Source organism: Megalops cyprinoides, chromosome 8 (genome assembly GCF_013368585.1).
Source record: "Megalops cyprinoides isolate fMegCyp1 chromosome 8, fMegCyp1.pri, whole genome shotgun sequence".
Lineage (NCBI taxonomy): Eukaryota > Metazoa > Chordata > Actinopteri > Elopiformes > Megalopidae > Megalops > Megalops cyprinoides.
Window position 1 is genome coordinate 35,354,076 of NC_050590.1, and position 19,417 is coordinate 35,373,492.

General features: G+C 44.1%; 1 protein-coding gene across 1 annotated transcript in view; it reads right to left on the bottom strand.

Moving 5' to 3' along the window:
• Positions 1-1,899: 1,899 nt before the first annotated feature.
• The window catches only part of LOC118782342 (tumor necrosis factor alpha-induced protein 8-like protein 3), a 30,605-nt gene continuing 13,087 nt past the window's right edge, over positions 1,900-19,417 (bottom strand). Inside the window, exon 2 of the mRNA XM_036535659.1 lies at positions 1,900-2,462. Coding sequence (XP_036391552.1) covers positions 1,900-2,462 — 563 coding nt within the window. The remainder of the gene's footprint in view (positions 2,463-19,417) is intronic.

Here is a 19,417-nt window from a genome sequence, read left to right on the forward strand (position 1 = left end):
AATGACTGGAATCCAGGCACTGAAACGTGTAGCTTAGTTTTCCAAATAAAAGTTGTAATAAAATAAAAATATTTGTACAAACCTGTACACATACAACCAGAATATCCATTGGTGTCCTAGTCAATGTAATTGCGCCAACAAATCCCGCCTTGAAGTACGACCAAGCTAGCTTTTGCAGACATTCTAAAACGCTTAAGGTGAAACGGTTTAACGTGGCTCAATGTTCCAAAACAGCAATCAATGATCACCAAATTTCTCTCGGACATCTCTTGTCACAAAAAAGCAAAACTAAAGCCCAAGGAATATGGTATTTAGGCCGACGTTACATTAAGCGCTGTCCTCTTGCTTTTTTGTTAGTTGATCGCTGTTTGGAAAACTAAGCTACAAAGCGCTTTCCTTATAATGGGCGTCAATGGAGAGTTTTGCTTTTTTTGATAGGAGACAGTGTTTATGACATGTGAGATGTCAGACAAATTTGATCACTGATCGCTGTTTTCGTCTAACAACCGAGCAATTTACTTACGTTTATGTTACTTCTAACGTCTATTGCATGCAATCGGCTGAATGATAGGGGAAGCATAGCTAACGTTAATTAGCTAACATCAGGTATTTACATGTTCCAGCCAAATTTCAGAGTAAGTAAATTGCTGGGTTGTTAGACGAAGCCATCTATCAGTATCACTTACATATAAATCTTTAGGTATCGCCGCCATTGTTCCGTCCACTCTGTCTTCAACTCCGAACTTGTTGTCAGGACTCAGTTGTTTGAAATGTTTTCAATTTCTCAGTTGTTTGCAATTTCAGACGTGGGCTGAAGACACCTCTTCAGACTACCTGAAGTCTGTCCATCGGTTCCTGCGGGAGTAAGCAAACTGAAATTCTGAAGATTCAAATACCACGGATAGGAGATGCAGCAAGAATGAATGCCAAAACCGTTGATGGACACCGCGTGTCTTAAACTCTGTGACATTCATAATTCATCTCAAAGTACAAGACAGAATAATAAAATATAGCATTTACTTTTACATATTTCACTCCTTTCATATGTTTTGCCTTGTTCTTCTGTGTGGTGAACAGAAAATTTTCAGAGCATAGCTCACGCTATCTGAACACTTACTACACCGCGCCAAATTAAATCTGTTGACTAAATGCTAATGGTGCATCTGACTGTTACATTCCATATCACGGCATGTAGACCCCTTTGTAATACAGTGAAGCGTTGCCTCAATGCAGGTAAACGGTCATAGAAAACACATATCTGTGAAATTCCCTCAAATGAACCCTGTTTCAGGTAATAAACGTTTCTGGGCTGTAGCCTACTTGGTCGCTGCCAGAGGCCAACGAGCTAAACGCCACACAACATATGAACTAATATTTAGGAACAGACAGCTATAATGAGGTCGTTTTTTCAACCTCACATTCTGGCTCTGCAAAGTAAAAGGAAAGCTATAAAATCTCACACCGAGCAGTGAGAGAAACGTTCACAACAGACAAATGAAACATGTTCATTTCTTGAAAAAAATGTAAAATATAAGGTGAATGAGAGAAACAAAACAAAAGGGCAAAAACTAAAATAAACAATTTAAGATGCTATGAAAAAGTCAATATGTCCGTGTATGATGAACATGAAATCCAAATATAAGGAATATATTTCCAATTTATCAAAGCCATGAATTGTCTATATGCTATTGTATACATATATTTTACAATATCCTATACAATGCAGTACAAGTACAGAAATTGTGTGATATATTCCACCATATATGCATGAAGTTACATTTATGAAAGTGGCAATAATATTGTTTTCTACTTTTTCAGTATACGTTTTACATAAATTGAAAATATATTTCTTAAATGGGAAACCCTTTTTGACATACGTGACTTTTTCAGAAGGTGGGGTTAAAGGACACCCTCATCCAGGAGTTTGTTAATGCCTCCACAGATGTTCCTCAGATACAATCTGTACTCTTCCAAGGGGCTGTAGAGCACACTGAGGAACTCCACATTGGCAAAGTGGTTGAAGACATGGTCGATGCGACCATGGGAACGGGCGGTCAAGTGGTTCTCCACCAGCTCATGCAGAAGGTCCTTGCACTCCAGCAGCAGCTCAGACAGAATGTTCCGGTCGAAGGTGTAGTCTACCTCGTGGAAGCTGACTGCTGTCATAGCTGCCTGGTTCATCTTCTTCCTGAAGCGCTCCACTGTCTCCAGCTCCTCAGTACTAAACTGGTGGTTGCGGTAAAGGATGCCTATCTTGAGTGCGATCTTGATGACATCCTTGATGATCTTGTGCGCCTCCTTCTTGTTCTTGGTGTACTCGCGGCTTGCCTTGTACAGCTCGTCCAGGATCTCGCTGCTGGTGTCATCTGTCAACAGGTTGGCCACCACCATGGTGGCCATCTTGCTCAGAATCTTCTTTTGGGCCTGCAGGGCTAGGTTCTTGGAATTAAAGTTTTCCTGGCCTGGAGATTTGGTAGAGAAAAGAGACAGAAACACAAGTTGGAATCTGTAGACACATTCATATTTCCTGTGTCCTTAAACTCTGTCAGTGTAAGAGGATTATATTCCTCCAAGAGCATGAAACCAGAGGAGCCTGGCCTGCCCAGCAGATATGAGTGCTGCAGAGGGAATAAACTGCAAAGCCGTTTTACTGTAATGCTGACATGATACATTTCTACAACCTTTCAGTGAAAACACTCTATGGTGTGTAGAGAGCATGGCGTATACAGAAAATGCATCCCTTCAGTCTTGGTTTTTTTCTTCCCTGCATCTTGATTTGTCTCCTGTGTACCTGAATCTTTAGGAAAACTTCTGTTCTTTTCCTGTGGTGTAATTTTAAATTCTGTCTACTGTTCACGCCTCATTTAAAGCCTTTGATTTTGGTATCAGATCTCTCTGATAACAGCTGTGATTCTCTCTGTGATAACCTATGGCTGTATTTCCCTTTAGGAAATATTCAGGGACTCACTTTCAGCACCATTGGATTTAAATTATTGTGTGCATGTGTAAAAGTGCATGTGAGAGTATTTGTGCCTGTGAGTTTAGGCTTGTGTATTCCATTGTTCATATCTGCGTGTGCTGGTGTATTTCTGTGTCTGTGGATAATTCAGATGAAAGACTTTTATAAATCCATCATGTGAACATTGTCCTTTTAACTTAATTCATCACGGCACATCACTGGGCCCTGTTGTCATAATGACCATATGATACTTGTCATATGCCTTGTCCACTGTCAATATGGTAAAGCTAGAGTTTTCCTAAGGCCCTGGGATTGTTTCTTCTCTCTCTCTCTCTATCTCTCTCTCTCTCTCTGTTATAGGCTTAGTGACAGATTTGTCACATCAGGGGGAAATGTGAGGAGAAGCCGTCTCCAGAGAAACGACAGTAGGCTTGTGATTGTGACCACCTCTGACGTGTAGGTGGAGTGAGAGGGAAGAGAGGGATTTTTATTTGGACACAGCCCAGCCGCAAAGTATGCAGCAGATAACACCTATTATGATTAAAGCTGCAGACTGCTTTGTTTATTTATTTATTTACGCTGGCACAAATTCAGCCTCTGCTCCCCCACAAAAAATCCAACAACCTAAAAATAATTTAGATTCCGTAGCAGGTGTACACTATGGATCACTTTGTAATAAACCAAAGGCAGAAGTATCAGCTATTGTTATTGACCATATAGCTATAAGTTATTGACCACTGTTGGTTTATTACCGATTTTCACTTCATTGTTTCAAGGTCAAGATCAGAGCTCTAAAGCTGTTCATTTCACATTGTTTAATTGGTAATGTATTAGGAATATGAATACTGTATGCTGCCTAGACACTTGTGCAATCCATTCACATTTTATTCTGTTGGCCAATCTATATGGGCTCACAAACCCTGATTACACAAAGCACCAGGAGAAATAAAGTAATAGTTAAGAGGCAAGAGCTGATTGGCAGAATATGCCTTTCCAGGAATGCTGGTAGGGCCTCAGGTTTTGGTGCATCAGTGTGCAAGGTCTAAACCTGGTGGCCTTCTGCCAAGGCACACAAGAACAAATAGAACAGGGAAATTGGAACAATTATTTATTTCCATTCTCTGTCCCCACCAATGTGCAGCTGTCCTCTCAGATGAATCATGGATGAAAGCCTATAAGCTGAGCAGCCAGATTCTAAATAACAAGGCTCAGGAGAGCTCGTCACATGGGTGGCTGAAGCACAAGAAATTGTTGTGCAAGCTTTTTTTTTTTCTATGGAACACCGCTCCAGGCAAAGGTTGCCCATAAGAGCTGATTTAGGATGAATTTGTCTATTTAACTTCTAATGGTTGGCTACTTATCTTCTATGGTTAAGGTTATAACTGTAGTTGGGCAATCTGGCCATAGATCATGGCTTCCAGGCAACTTTCACCTAGAGCTGGGAGGGCATTTACACGGTTAACTGCTGTAATCTGTCTCTTGCTTCTATACAGAGAATGGTTAGTTTATGGTCAGTTTGCGGTCAGAACCCAGTCCGTGGGTGTACCTTCTGCACAGATGCAGTTACCTGTACAGACAACAAGTCCCAAGGCTTTATAAAGCAGATCTGAACAACTGCTGTTCATGTTCAGGCTGATGTCTCCAAGCTTCTACTCTCTAGCCGACCCACCACCTGCCCCCTGGACCCAATCCCCTCCCATCTCCTGCAGGCATGGGTGTAATTTATGGTAAGGATGGTGGGGATATGTCCCTACCTCTTTTCTGATTGCCTAAAATTGTCCCCACCACTATTTTGATATTAATTGCATATACGTTTAAATCAAATATGGTTTTCATCGGCTCTACATAGGGTTAACTCTCTCATGTTCCCACTGGATAAGAAACATTATTGGTGTTTGTTCGCTTTGTTCCCGTCTCCTTTACATGCAGCGGTGTGATTGCTTTAGAGCATTTTGGATGGAAACAGCGCAGTGCACACTGTGCTTAGGCACAGGGGACAGATCGCTAGAGCACATTCCAGGCTGTCTGTCGCAGGTGCTTTGCCTTCTGTGATCATAACGTTATGGTACCGGTATCAAATTAAACACGTAACATTGATTGTTCAGTGATATGAAAGACACAGTCAGCTGTCCTGGGCATACAGACCAGGTATTGTAATGTTAGCACTGTACAAATAAAAAATAGGCATATTAACGTTATACTAGTAGCTAGTATACTTAGCCAACTTTAACAGATAACGTAGTTAGCTAACAAACTAAATGTTGTTGTGACAGGGTGTGCTGTAGGGTGATTTTGTGCTATTACTTTTGACTTAAGTAACATTAACTGTTCTTGTTCTTCTCGTGTTGGCATTATACCTGTTGGCCAAACAAGAGGAGCATTAGTAATTCTTCCAGGATTGCTAGTTTGCTATTCTGTCTTCTCCAGTTTAAAATCCCATCTGTGTGGCTACAGCCTAGGGTTGCTGTAGTTAACATTACAATCAAGAGCATTTAAACCATTCTGCAGTCTGCCATGTGCATAGGAACATGATGGACAAACTGGATATCAAGGCAATATGTAGACAATTTGTGTCAGTGAGAGGCGAAGACATGTTTTTGGGTCATACACATGAACTTGTGGGTGCATGTAATAATATGGGAGGTGAAAGAAGACAGAGACATGGGGCCATGTTGAGGTAGACAAAGAAATATGTGCTGATTTAAAGCTGCTATATAGAGTAAAACTTCATTTATTGTGCTGTTGCTTTTCCATCTGGTAGAAAAAATTATAAAATGGCCATGACAAAAAATTTATTTTTGCCCAGTCCCTCTCTGTTTTCAAGAAACATCTGAAGACCCCCTAAAGGAATTTCTCATGTCTCAAAACAGTTTTCTATTAAACTATAAAAAATGTAATCTAATGGTTTAACGCACTTGTTATCTCTACCAGCTAGGTTGTACCTTGTCTGGCCAACCATTGAAACCTGGTCATGCAGCACTTCTAATATTGTTGACTCCTTATGTTTTTTTTGCTTGTGTTGTGCTCTACCTCACTTGAAGGTGCTTTGGATAAAAACGTCTGCCAAATGAATAATGGTTTTGTGGTTCTCTCTTGTATTTTTCAGGGGCACACTTTGTGTCCCTGTGAAATCTTTTCGAAGAGATTAATAGCTAAGTGCCAGGTCTCCAATGTGCATCCTCTTTAGCTCTCGGCAGGTCTGGCTGATCTCGCCCCTTTCTGCCTACACTCTGCCTACACATTGCAAACAGGGTATTGCACACCAACAACGCCAAAAAGAAAGAGCTGAAAAAATGCACAAGAGATGCAAGAAACTGACATTCAGTGAAGGGCAAGCACCACAATACCTAATAATCTCAACTGCATTGTGGGTAGAAAAGGTCAGTAATGATTTTCTCAAAAGCTTTTGGAACCTGAGGAGAGACGGAGGTGAAGCGCGGGAGGTGAAATGACAGTTTCTCTGTCCCTGTCAAGGGAAGTGAGGTTTTCTGCATTGGGGGGTGGGGGGTGGGGGGGGATTAGTCCAGATTTAAGATACAGAACAGAAAAGCCCTTTGCTGAACATTCACAGAAAAGTAGGCCTCTAAGGCCTGCTTGTATCTCCATCTTGGAGATATTGTCTTGTACCCCTCCAGTGCCTCTCTATCACGTCTTTCAAATTCCATGCAATAACTGTCTCTCAATCCCTTAAACTCATCATTGTTGTTCTATATCGCCCCCCAGGTCCACTTGGTCTCTTCATTGATGAACTCGACATGCTTCTGAGCTCCCTCCCAGACACATCGCTGATTCTACTGGGTGACTTCAACATACAAACTGAGAGCTGCTCAACAGCTAGCGTGCTCTCACTCCTGCACTCCTTCTCCCTCACCCTCTCCCCGTCTCCTGCAACCCACAAAACTGGCAACCAGCTCGACTTTGTGCTCTCTCTCCCTCACTGCCACCCTGAACTCCTCTGATATCCCCACTACCACCTTCAGGAGGAACCTCCACTCCCTTTCACACTCCACATTCACCTCCACTGTTCTCTCCACCTTCCCTCCCCTCACCTCCTTCTCAAACATGCCTGCTAATACTGCTACAACTGTTTTAACACTCTGTCTCAATCTCTAGATGCTTTCTGTCCCCTTATCTCCAGGACATCATGGCCGTCGCCCTCCTCCCCATGTTTGACTGACTTCCTGGGCCGCTGAGAGGAAGCGGAGGAAATTCAGACCCTCTGATGATCTAGTGTCCTACCACTCCCTCCTGACAACATTTACGACTGCAACAACAGCAGCTAAATCCTTATTTTTCCAAAACAAAATCAACGCTAACATCACTAACCCCTGCAATCTCTTCTCTACCTTTTCTCAACCACCGGAAAGGCATCCAGTCACCACCTGTCCGCCTTCTCTACACTCAATGATTCAGAAGTTCTTCAACTCATCACAACCCACCAAGCTACAACCTGCCCTCTCGACCCCATCCCCTTCCACCCTTCTCCGGTCTGTATCCGGTGAGATCACCCCATATCTCTCCTCCATCATCAACTCATCTCTAACTACTGGCCTTGTTCCCACAGATCTTAAAAACGGTCTGGTTACCCCCCTGCTAAAAAAACCTACCTCTGACCGATCTGACATGAACACTTACCGTCCAGTATCCCTCATGCCATTTGTATCCAAATCCCTAGAACGTGCTGAACTTAACCAACTGTCTCCCTTTCTCCACAAGCACAACCTCCTGGATCCCCACCAGTCCGGGTTCAGACCCGGGCACTCAACTGAAACGACACTCCTGGCAGTGACAGAGGCCCTCCACATAGCTAGAGCTTCCGATCTGTCCTCAGTCCTAATCCTACTTGACCTCTCCACTGCATTCGATACCGTCAATCACCAGCTGCTCATCACCAAACTCTCAGAGACTGGCATCTCTCGGACCGCCCTTTCTTGGTTCAGGTCCTACCTGACTAGTAGATCTGCTCAGGTCTACTGGAAAGGCTCCACCTCCACACCCACTCCCCTCACTACAGGCGTCCCCCAGGGCTGTGTATTGGGACCTCTCGTCTTCTCTATCTACATCAACTCACTTGGTTCAGTTATTAACTCACATGGTTTCTCCTACCACTGCTATACTGACGACACTCAACTAATCTTTTCTTTTCCTCCCTCCACCCCCCAGGTCAACAAAAAGATCTCTGCATGCCTGGCTGACATCTCCAAATGGATGTCCTCCAACCACCTAAAGCTTAACCTGGACAAGACCGATCAACTGCTCATCCCGGCCAAGCTCTCTCCTTTTCAAGAGCTCTCAGTAACTGTTGACAGCACCACAGTAACTTCCTCTACATCTGTGAAGAGGCAAGGTGTCACCTTCGACAACAGGCTGGAATTCAATGACTACATCTTGCAGATAACACGATTCCTTCTCTTCAACATCAGGAGGATTTGCCCTTTTCTGACCACCTACTCCACCCAGCTGGCCACCGTGCTCTCACGCTTGGACTATTGCAATGCCCTCCTTGCAGGCCTCCCAGCCTGCACCACTCAGCCGCTGCAGCTCATCCAAAACGCAGCTGCTAGGTGCATCATGCCTTTACTGAGATCCCTCCACTGGCTCCCGGTCGCAGCCAGGATCTGCTTCAAAACCTTGACCCTCACCTTTGTTGCTGCAAAAAAGACCACCCTGACCTATCTCCAGGACCTCATCCTACTCTACGCACCCGCTCGACAACTTTGTTCTGCCACATCCGGACGCCTCGCTCCTCCCATCAACAGAGCGAAAGGCCCACGCTCCTCTCAATGTCGCTTTTCCATCATTGCCCCCCAGTGGTGGAATGAACTCCCCACCCCCCTGAGAACAACTCCTTCACTCCAACCCTTCAGACGTGGCCTGAAGACATACCTCTTCAGACTCTACCTGGACTGACACCCTTGCCATTTTGACCTTGTAAATCTAAGATTCCTGGCTCATACTTGTAGCACTATCTCTTAGATTGTATTTGTAGCACATTTTTGCCTAGATAGTACTTTATTGTCCCAGTGACTGTATTTGATAAATATAACCTTATATCAGATTAGTTCTGTCTTGCTACACTGACCTTGTGCTCAGCTTCATCACTATCTATTCAATTCAATTCCATTTTATTTGTATAGCGCTTTTTACAACACAATTTGTCACAAAGCAGCTTTACATTGTTCCCAGGCCACAGACCCCCTGAGAGCAAGCCTAAGGCAACACTGGCAAGGAAGAACTCCCTAATTTACAGGAAGAAACCTTGAGCAGAACCCAGCTCAGAGGGGGAGCCCATCTGCTTCTGGCCGGCACTGAGTAGATAGAATTACATAGAATGCTTAAAATTGTACAATGTACTTTAAGACATTTGAGTTATGACAGACAGTAGTAAATAACAGAGCAATTATAAAATGTATCCTAGAGAATGTCCAGTTCTTGGCACACACTTGGCTTGATAGTCAGAGCAGCGAGGTAGCAGGACTGGAGATTGGGATGTGATGCTTGGACTACAGCTCCAGGCAGGAGCCTAGAGCAGGTACAGGAAACAAATAGAGAACAATGATTAGTGGATGGTAAGAATGACATGAATGCACAGTAGAGAGGCAGGAGAGGAGGGGCAGAGAAAAAGGTGCAAGCGTGCAACAAGGAAAAAACCCCTGCAGGTTAACATTATGACAGCATAACTAGGGGACAGGAGGCAAGGAACCGGCATAGTCATGAGGGCGACCCTAAGGCAGTCAACACCAGGTCATGACACAGAGTCCATGTCATGACAGCAATGACCACTTAGTCCACCAGAGACTCTATGATCCATGCCAGCACCAGGCCATGTCGCTCAGCTGAAGGATTTACTGTATAGATATGTTTTGAGCCTAGACTTAAAGGTGGAGAGAGAGTCTGCTCCCTGAAACTCGGTAGATAAACTGTTCCACAGGAGAGGGGCTCGAAAGGACAAGGCTCTACCGCCTATAGTAGTTTTGAGATATTCAGAGGGACATCAGGTTTGACTGATACGTATAACTGAGTGTCATCTGCATAACAGTGGAAGCTAATGTCATGTTTACGGATGATATCGCCAAGAAGCAACATGTATAACGAGAAGAGCAGAGTCCCAAGCACAGATCCTTGTGGTATACCATATCTTACTCTGAAACGAGCAGAAGATTCATTGTTACTGAAGACAAACTATTGGTCTGATAGATAGGACCTAAACCAGGATAGAGCCTGTCCACTTATGCCAGCCAGGTTTTCGAGGTGGTCGAGGAGGATACGATGATCGATGGTCTCAAAGACTGCACTCAGGTCTAATAGCACTAGAAGAGAGATACAGCCATTGTCGCAGGAGAGTAGAAGATCATTGAGCACTTTCAGGAGAGCAGTTTCCGTACTATGATGAGGTCTAAACCCGGACTGAAAGACTTCCAAAATGTTGTTAGAGTGTAAAAATGCACAGAGTTGCTTTGATACTGCTTTTTCCAGGATTTTTGAGAGGAATGGAAGATTCGAGGTGGGCTTATAGTTTGACAGGTCATTGGGATCTAGATTGGGCTTCTTCAGAATAGGCGTGATAACTGCTACTTTGAAGGACTGAGGTATGTGTCCAGACGTAAGGGAGGCGTTGATAAGATTTAATAACAGTGTGCCAATTGCAGGTAGTAGCTGTTTTAGGAAGCTGGTTTGTATGGGGTCTAGTTGGCTGGTAGAGTTTTTAGATGAATTGATAAAAGAAAGAAAGTCACTAAGATCAATGGGTATAAAAGAGTCAAAGTGCGAGGCAGGCCTAATAGACGTACCTATGTTGTCTGGGACGGGACTGGTCAGGCAGGAGGCAGTCGATGAAAGTCGATGAAAATTTTTGTATTGTGATGCAGGACTCTTAGGTAATCTGGCGATAGTGCTAAACAGATACCTAGGATTGTCCTTATTTTTCGCAATAAGGGTAGAGAAATATTTGGATCTGGCAGCTATGAGGGCATGCTTATAGGTTAGAGACTTTCCTTCCATGCCAGGAAAAAAACTTGTAATTTGGTGGAGCACCATTTTCTTTAAAGTTTTCACATAGCTTGTTTGAGAGTATGCATATGGTCATTGTACCAAGGTGCTAGCTTTTTTTTATCTATGATTTTCTTCCTTTTGAGAGGAGCAACGGTGTCCAGAGTTGTACATAAAGTGGAGTCAATACTGTCTGCAAGTAGATTTATTTCAGTTAAACTAGGGTTTGAACATAGATTAGAGGAGATGTCATTACACAGGTTGTATGATCTAGGGAGCTCATTGATAATGGCATTAGCTGTAAAAGAAGAAAATGTGCACCTAGAAGAAGATTTGGGCTCCGAGTATGCAAAGCACGTTAGCGGTAAATTGAAAGAGATGAGATAGTGGTCTGACAACAAGGGATTGTGTGGCATAATTTCTACCTAGTTAATATCAGCTCCATATGTGAGGACCAGATCTAGAGTATGGTTACAGTAATGTGTGGGTTTATCCACAGCTTGATAGAGTCCAATAGGTTCAATGATAGACAAAAATGCTGTTCTGAACAGGTCATGTTCATTATCCATATGCACATTAAAGTCACCTACTATTACAGCCTTTTCTGTATTGACAACCATGTCGGATAAAAAGTTGGCAAATTCCAATAAGAAAACGCTATAAGGGCCCAGTGGCCTGTAAACTATTACAAGGGTAAATAGCTGAAATGCAGTCTTGTCAGGATGTGCACAGCTAAGTACTAACAGCTCAAATGAATGGAAGTTATAGCCAGGTTTAAGGGTGGTACAGAGTTTGGAGCTGTGTACAGCAGTAACACTGCCACCTCTGCCAGTAGGTCAAGGGACCTGGTGATTACTGTAATTGGGAGGAGTTGATTCATTAAGAGCGATAAAGTTATCAGGTTTAAGCCACGTTTCAGTCAGGCATAAGATATAAAATTGGTGATCAGTAATCAATTTGTTTACCAACGTAGCTTTAGGTTGTAACAATCTAATATTTATTAACCCAATCGTAGAGGACCATTTGTCTACAAGTACTACTTTCAGGTTTGTCACGTTTAATTTTTATCGTATTATCAGCACAAATGCCCTTACTAGATGTTTTTAAGAAGTTTGGGACTGGGAGTTGGGGAGCAGACACTGTCTCTATGGGATTGAGTTTAAGTGGTGGTTCAAGGGAAAAAGGAGACATCTACGTAGGACAGAAAGTCTGCTGCCTGGCCTTGGCCCTGATCAGTCAAGGTTTAGAGGAGCTCAGACTATGATTCAGGTTTCTAGAGATGATTGCTGCACCCTCCCTCAAGTGGTGGATGCCATCTCGTTTTAAAAGACCAGGCCTCCCCCAAAACATATGCCAATTATCTATAAAGCCCACGTTGTTAGAGGGGCACCACTCAGACAACCAATGATTAAGTTACGTTAATCTGCTATAGATCTAGTCACCGCGCCACATGGGGATGGGGCCAGAGAAAATTACTGACTCCGACATTTGTTTTGCAATCCTACACATCGATTTAATAGTTAGCTTTGTTATTTCTGATTGTTTCATGTGGACATCGTTAGCACCGACGTTTAACAATTTTAGAGTATTTACCTTTACTTTTAGCTTTAGCCAGCACTTTCAAATTAGTTTCTATGTCGGTCACTCTGGCTCCAGGAATGCAATTGACTATGGTCGTTGGCGTCTCTACTTTCACGTTTCTAAGAATGGAATCGCCTTTAACAGGCTTCTCAGCAGGTGCGTTACTGAGGGGGGAGAACCTGTTTGAAACATGAACCGAGGGTTGGTGGTGCACCGGGGGCTTACGCTTGTGTCTATTTTCACCTTGCTCCGAAGGCTCTGCAGGGGTTGAGCTAGGGGAAAGGCTAACTGACGCATCCGGTACCGAGAAGGACTTGACAAACTTTTCACTAGCTTTAATCTCGTATAAGGTGCGGATGCATGATTCTAGCTCTGCTACTTTCTCCGTCAACCTAGTGCACTGATTCTCAATCCTGGTCCTGGGACCCTCCTGCTCCACATGTTTTCCATCTTTCCCTGCTCTACCTACCTGACTGAACTCATCAGTGGCACTTTTGATTAGCTGAGCACACCTGATTTAATCAAGAGCATGTTAATCATTTCAATCAGGAGTAAGGATAGACTGAAGATATGCAGGACAGGGGGGCTCCAGGAGTAGGATTGAGAAACACTGACTTAGTGTTTAGCTCGCATTTATCGCAAATAAAGTTAGAAGTACTGGCAGAGAAAGAGTAACTAAACATGCTGCACACTGAGCAGGGGAGACAGCGAGAGGGAGGAGGAGGATAGGAGAAACGGAGCTGCAAGAAGCTATCGTAGATAGTTTAGCTGGCTACTTACGTTTGTAGTTTTTACTTTGTGATGATGTTGGAATCCGCAAATAATCCAGGTTTGAGTCCTGGCTGGGTCCTAGCTGATCGGCGTTTGGCGTTCAGGAAGTGCGAAGCAGGAAACAGGTGACGAGCAGCAGGTAGCGAGCAGGTCATACTATCTGCATTGTATGACCTGTACACATGTACTTGCCCTTGTGCCTGTTGTTTTCCCACTATATGCACTTTTGTATGTCGCTTTGGATAAAAGTGTCTGCTAAATGAATAAATGTAAATGTAACCAGAAGGCTGTAGGTTCTAATCTCAGACATTGTCACTACACTCTTGACCTTAACTTCAGTTAAGGTCTTAAATGCAAACTTAACTACAATTAATCTTAACTACATTATGGGGGGCAGGAATGTGTGACTCAGACAGGCAGGGGTCCCAACTCCGCACCGTGCAACTGAATGGTTGTTGGACGTGCAGTAGGTGGATGAAAGTGAATCACATTTGTACAATGCCTCTGTGTCACTTACCAACTTGGGATGTCCAGATCTATGATGGTAAAACATCAGGTGAGAGATTGAGATTCTAAGATTCTAAGATTACTTAGAATTGGAATTCTAACCAAAAGGCTAAAGTTTGTGATGTCACTGTTGCAGTATTCATGAGGGAGGTACTCAGGTCTTCAGGTCTAAGCAAGCTGATGATGATAATGTCATAACTGGTGAAGCTTATATCTGTGTTCTTTCTTTCTCACAACTGCAGTTTTTTGTTTGAAAGGTCATGTCACGAGAATATTGTGCTGTTCATGTCTTTATTAGGCTATGGAGAAGAGTGAACAGGTGGAAGTTATCTTGTGTGTGCACATATATGTGTGTGAGTGAGTATTTGTTATATTTTATATATGGACCAGGTAGTCAGATCTTTTCATTCCATGTTGAAAATTGGTTGGCTGGCTGGATATGAACTTTTTTGTAGGGGGATGGTCCAACACAGAACATCAGTAGTTCAGAACATCAATAATACAGACAGCACCCAAACTCGACCCAAACCCAAACTAGAAATGACAGGAGGAACACAGGAATTGACAGTCTGGTCATAAGTTTGTCTGATATTCATCTGAATGTCCAGTTATAATAAAGTCTGTGGTGGAGTGACAGAGTTAGCCTTTAGATAGTTCTTGACATGCTAGTCCAGTGATAATTCTGACATTTACTGACCCCAGGGAGCCCTCCATTTTGCCCACCATGGCTTGGAAGGTGGCCCCTTTTTTTCCATGACAGTCCTGTTTTGTGTCAACAGTCTACGCCATGCATGGATGGATCTATGTTGTGTGTAAATATCAGACCAGCAGGATGCTGGGAAACATCTTATGGCAGGTGTTGGTTTGGTGGGCGGAGCCACTTTGCCCACTCATCCTTGCACTCCATAATGACCTCATCACACCCTGGTAAGTGGAGACCGGAGATGTAGGTTCTCTATATCCCTTTCTGATTCGTTGGGCCAACACCAAGGGTATCTGATGACTCTATCTCGCATCCCAGGTATGCATGACCACCTGTGGCTGGAGGCCGTGTATTCATGAACAGAAATCCCCAAAGCTAATAACCAGTTTCCACAGGCTTACCTCAACAGAGGAAGGTTTCAAAAGGTTTTCTTCATTTACATTTATTCATTTGGCAGGCGCTTTTATCCAAAGCGACTTACATAGGTTACAGTTCTTTACAATGTTATCCATTTATACAGCTGGATATTTACTGTTTAATTATAATGATTGCTGTGAAGGGAGACTGCAGAGCACCTGCCAAGCATTTTCCACCCACATCAAGTGCTTATTAGAGGTCCTTATTTTGATGACTGAGATGATGCCCACTGATGTCTGAATAACCACAGCATGGTCTGCAGCCTCAGGGGAACTTGCACTCCCTTTTTCTCATGGTGCTGCCTGGCAGATAGAATTGCAGACCCTGAAGGGGATTTTTATTGAAACGAACTGACAGGGCAGAATTCTACCTGTCCTAGCTAGCCAACTGTTGCAGAAAGTTTCTGGTTTTCACTTGATCAAAGGAGCTGAATGATTTTGACTGTTGGTCTGTCATTTGAGCTCAACATTCTTAACTACCCAAAAGGCAGCATGAGCAGTTTTCATTGCAGCATTTATCAAAACAAAAATAGCCAGACCAATTGAATTCCAGAGAAAAAACTGAAAAGTGTTTCTTTTGGAGTATAAAACTGCATTCACAGCAATCTGTTTGTTACAGATGGAGGAGGGGACCCACTGACTGACAGGAATGAGTGACATTTGCTGTCAGTCCCAACATCTGCATTTAACGGAGTGGACTATAACAATGTCAAATCGCCTCACTCAGTCTGTCCTCTTGCAGCACCATTCTCCACGGGGAGTGCCGGCAGCTTTTTCAGAGAGATATCCTACAGCATGCCTGCGCATGCTGCTTCTTATGGATGGGAGCTGTATTCCATAAGCTTTGTAAAAGATAAAGCATCTCTCTCAGTGGGTATTTGATACCAACATACATTTACCCACTGTGAAATTCAGTGTCACAACAGAAGCTAGAATGGCAGGTGTCAATATGACAGAATGCAACCTGTTTCTGTTTGAAGTCATCTGTGAAACAATAAATCTTGGGCTGAATTAGAAACATCTGTAAACTTATCCAGCTAATAAGGCGCTGGGCACATAAGTTACAATGCCTAGAGATGAGCAAAGGCCTAACTTTATGAACGAATAATCAAACAGACAATACTGAAACGTCTTTTTGCTTGTTTACTAATAAAGTTATGTGGAATCAATAAAGCATACAGGAATTACTTGTCTCTCTCAAAAAGCGCTCTGGATGCAGATTTTTGGTGCACTGTATGGAGATGTTTGGGAAAGGTGGAGTATGAGAAGCAATTTCTGGATTCAGGAGCACCTCGGTTGGTATATGCACTGTAATGAGAATGTGTGCTTGCTTTGGGTGGCCTCTGGGGTAACCAAGGAGGTTATCCGTATGCTCAGCATAAGATAGCATGCACAGAATTTCCCTTCATGAAATGTCTGGTGTGCATTTTTTTAAATTAGCCAGACCCTCCTCCATCACTTGGGAAATAACAGGCTTTGTCAGGTGGATGGCTAAGGTGTCAATCAAGCTCTGTCAGAAGGTAATGCCCAGTGTGTGCAGTTTCAATGTCTCATCTAGACAGCTCCTTCTCACAGTGTGCCATTGTCGTTGAGGAGCAAGACTTGTAACCACTGGATTTCTAGATGTTATTTCATGTGCAAGAATATACTCTTGTGCCTCAAGTCAGGTGCCTCAACCTGAACTGCCTCAGTAAACACCTTGCTGAAATGAGTGCCATTGACAAACTTAGCCACATACATATCCCAGACCCGGTGTCTTGTGAGCAAATAAAATAATGTGTTGTAATGAGAGGTACCAACACCCAGATGTGTCATGTCTCTCAGAGGGAGAGTGAAAGCAGAACTGTGACAGAGTACCACAAGGACAGAAAGAGCACCATGCCTTTGTGTTAATGTATGTCCACATTCAATGAACACATGCAAAACTCTTACAGCAATGGAGATGCTCATGGTCTGCAAACCCCCGGGTGTTGATATTAATGGCCTGTGTCAGGAGTTCCTCCCGACATGACCGCGCTGCACTCCCTGGGAGAGCGAGGGGGCTCGGGATGGAATAATTGGTAATTGACGGTGTTCGCTGCCTGGTGTGTGCTCCGCACCTGTTGCCTGTCTGTGTGTAATTCTCGCTGGGACTATTTAGGCAGGTGAGTGGGAGTAACACGCCAGAGACGCTAACGGAGGCTATCACACGGGATTTTAGCGTGGAGCCAGGTTTTTTGATTTCTTTTTTTGAACGTGCCGGCACGGCTGAGTTTAGGGTTTATTTTGGTTTGCTGTTTTTTTCTTTGAGCTCTGGGAGTCGCGACCCAGAGCGGGTTTTGAGTTTGTTTTGTTTAATTTCTTTCGGTTTTTGCTTTGGTGTGCGAGATGCGCGAGTGTGTTTGTGTGTTTTAGGCGGCTTCAGAAGAGCGGCGACCGAAGGGGCTCTAGCGGTGAATCCCTGAGGGAGCGGGGAAAACAACGCTTGGTTCCGGACGCAGCCGGGGCCGAAGGGAGCCCCCACCCCGTGGAAGCGCGTGCTGGGGAGGTGATCCCCTAGCTGGAAGGGAGGTGGCACCGCGAAACCTTGAGAGAGTGCGTGGGTCACCAGCACGGGGTGGAGAGGGAGGGCTGACCGGCTGCTGTTCTGTGTCTCCCTCAGTGCGATCCCGCGGAGCCGGCGGAGTTACTACCGGGGAGAAGACGTGGGTCGCCGCCGGAGCCGCCAGCCCCCGCAGGAGTGACGCGGGGGCCTTGTCTGGAGTTTATTTAATTTCTTTTTTTGTTTTTTTGGGACGTAGGCGAAGCCCGGCAGTGTGGCGCGGGCTGAGCTACGTCCCCCCTTATATTTTCGTTTCATTTTTGTACGTGTGTGGTGTGCGTGCGTGTGTGTGTGCGTGCGTGTGAGGAGCCTCCCCCACAGCGGCAGCACTTCCCCCTCGACAGTGAGATTGAGTAGTCTTCTCTCTCCCGGCGTCCAAGTGGGCGGGGACGCCAGTTCATGGGTGTGTGCAGTGAGGCTAAGTGTGTGTGTGGGGATTCTGTTTTTTCTTTTTCTTTTCTTCTTTTGGTGTGAGCGGCTGGGTAGCGTTCCCGCCTGTTTGTAGCCGGGGAGGGCAGACAGGGGTGGATAGAAGGATAGGGGGAAGGGCTTCGCTGGGAGAGGGATAGCGGCGTCTCAGATTTTATGAATTGCCTTGTTAAATTTTGTGTTTTTTTAAAAGAATAAAGAGTTGCTCCTACTCACCTTGTCCTGGCATTCTTGTGGCGGGCGGATCCCTAGGAGGGCGAACTACCTGGGCATAGTGTCACTCCTGACACCTGCTCTTAATTTTTGTGTATTTGAGTGTAACAGGCTGTAATCAGTTCATATTTAGGACATGTTCACGGAAATCGTTGTTATTTATATATTTGGAGGAACTCTGTATCCAGGGCGATTAATATTGCAGGTGTGGAGCTCTGTGCCAAATAACACAAAGTGGAGGTACATCAAACAGCAACATAGCTTTTTTGCTACATGCTAAAAATGAGCGCAGCACCTGTTATCTTTGTATCATAGTGCAGGAACTATGCAATTAACTGGGTGCAAAAGGGTACTACGTCTTGGTGTAAGATTAGCATCTCTCCCAGAATGACAGCATTTCCACAGAAACATGAAGGGCTGTCTCTTGATCCCTCATGACCTTGGTCGTCACACTTGGCCTCTGAACTCAAATTTTCATTATCATGATGTTGTTGTGATGGCAGGCCTCAGCTTAGCTAATATGCAGTCTTCATAAGCCTCAGCCATGCATTAGGAACATTCGCCAGCCATGCAGTGGGGTCTGGAGTTTTGTGTAATGAAGGGCAAATTTCAAACATCAAGGCTGCAATGAGTGATTTGTCTAGTCAGGTATGGACTTACAAGTTGTACAGAAAAGCATTCAATGTGGGATTATGGCAGCTTCCAGAAAATGATTTGCTGAAGGTCAGGAAACCTCTTGCCAGTGGAGTGGAGAGGCAGACTGCTAACATAGCACGACATCCTCCTCCAAAAATGTGTCTGTTTACATGGAGTCTGAGCCTCTGTTTACATTTTCACACACCGCCTATGGCTTTTCACGCCCCACTCCTCACAATGTTATTAATGTAAACAAAGTAGAAGCCAAAAATTCCACTGTCCTGTAACGCATAAAGCCCTTTTGTGATGATACAGTAGATGAAAGGTGTTTTCAGGATTCATCTCAGGAATTATTTCACCAGTTATGAGGCAGAGACAACTCCCCATGCCTCATTTCCTCTGCGTATATATGTGGCGTGTTTTAGACGTCATGATGAGACTGCTTCTCTCTGTTTCTGAGGTAGCATTGCCAGTTTCTGCTTTATGAGAAGGTTAGACATACGAGATCAGAACAGTTTATTGAGCTCCTTTCAAACGCCAAAGCCAATTGAGAGAGAGAGAGAGAGAGAGAGAGAGAGAGAGAGAGAAAGAGAGAGATCATCATTCTGAAGACACTTCTTTCAGAACCATTT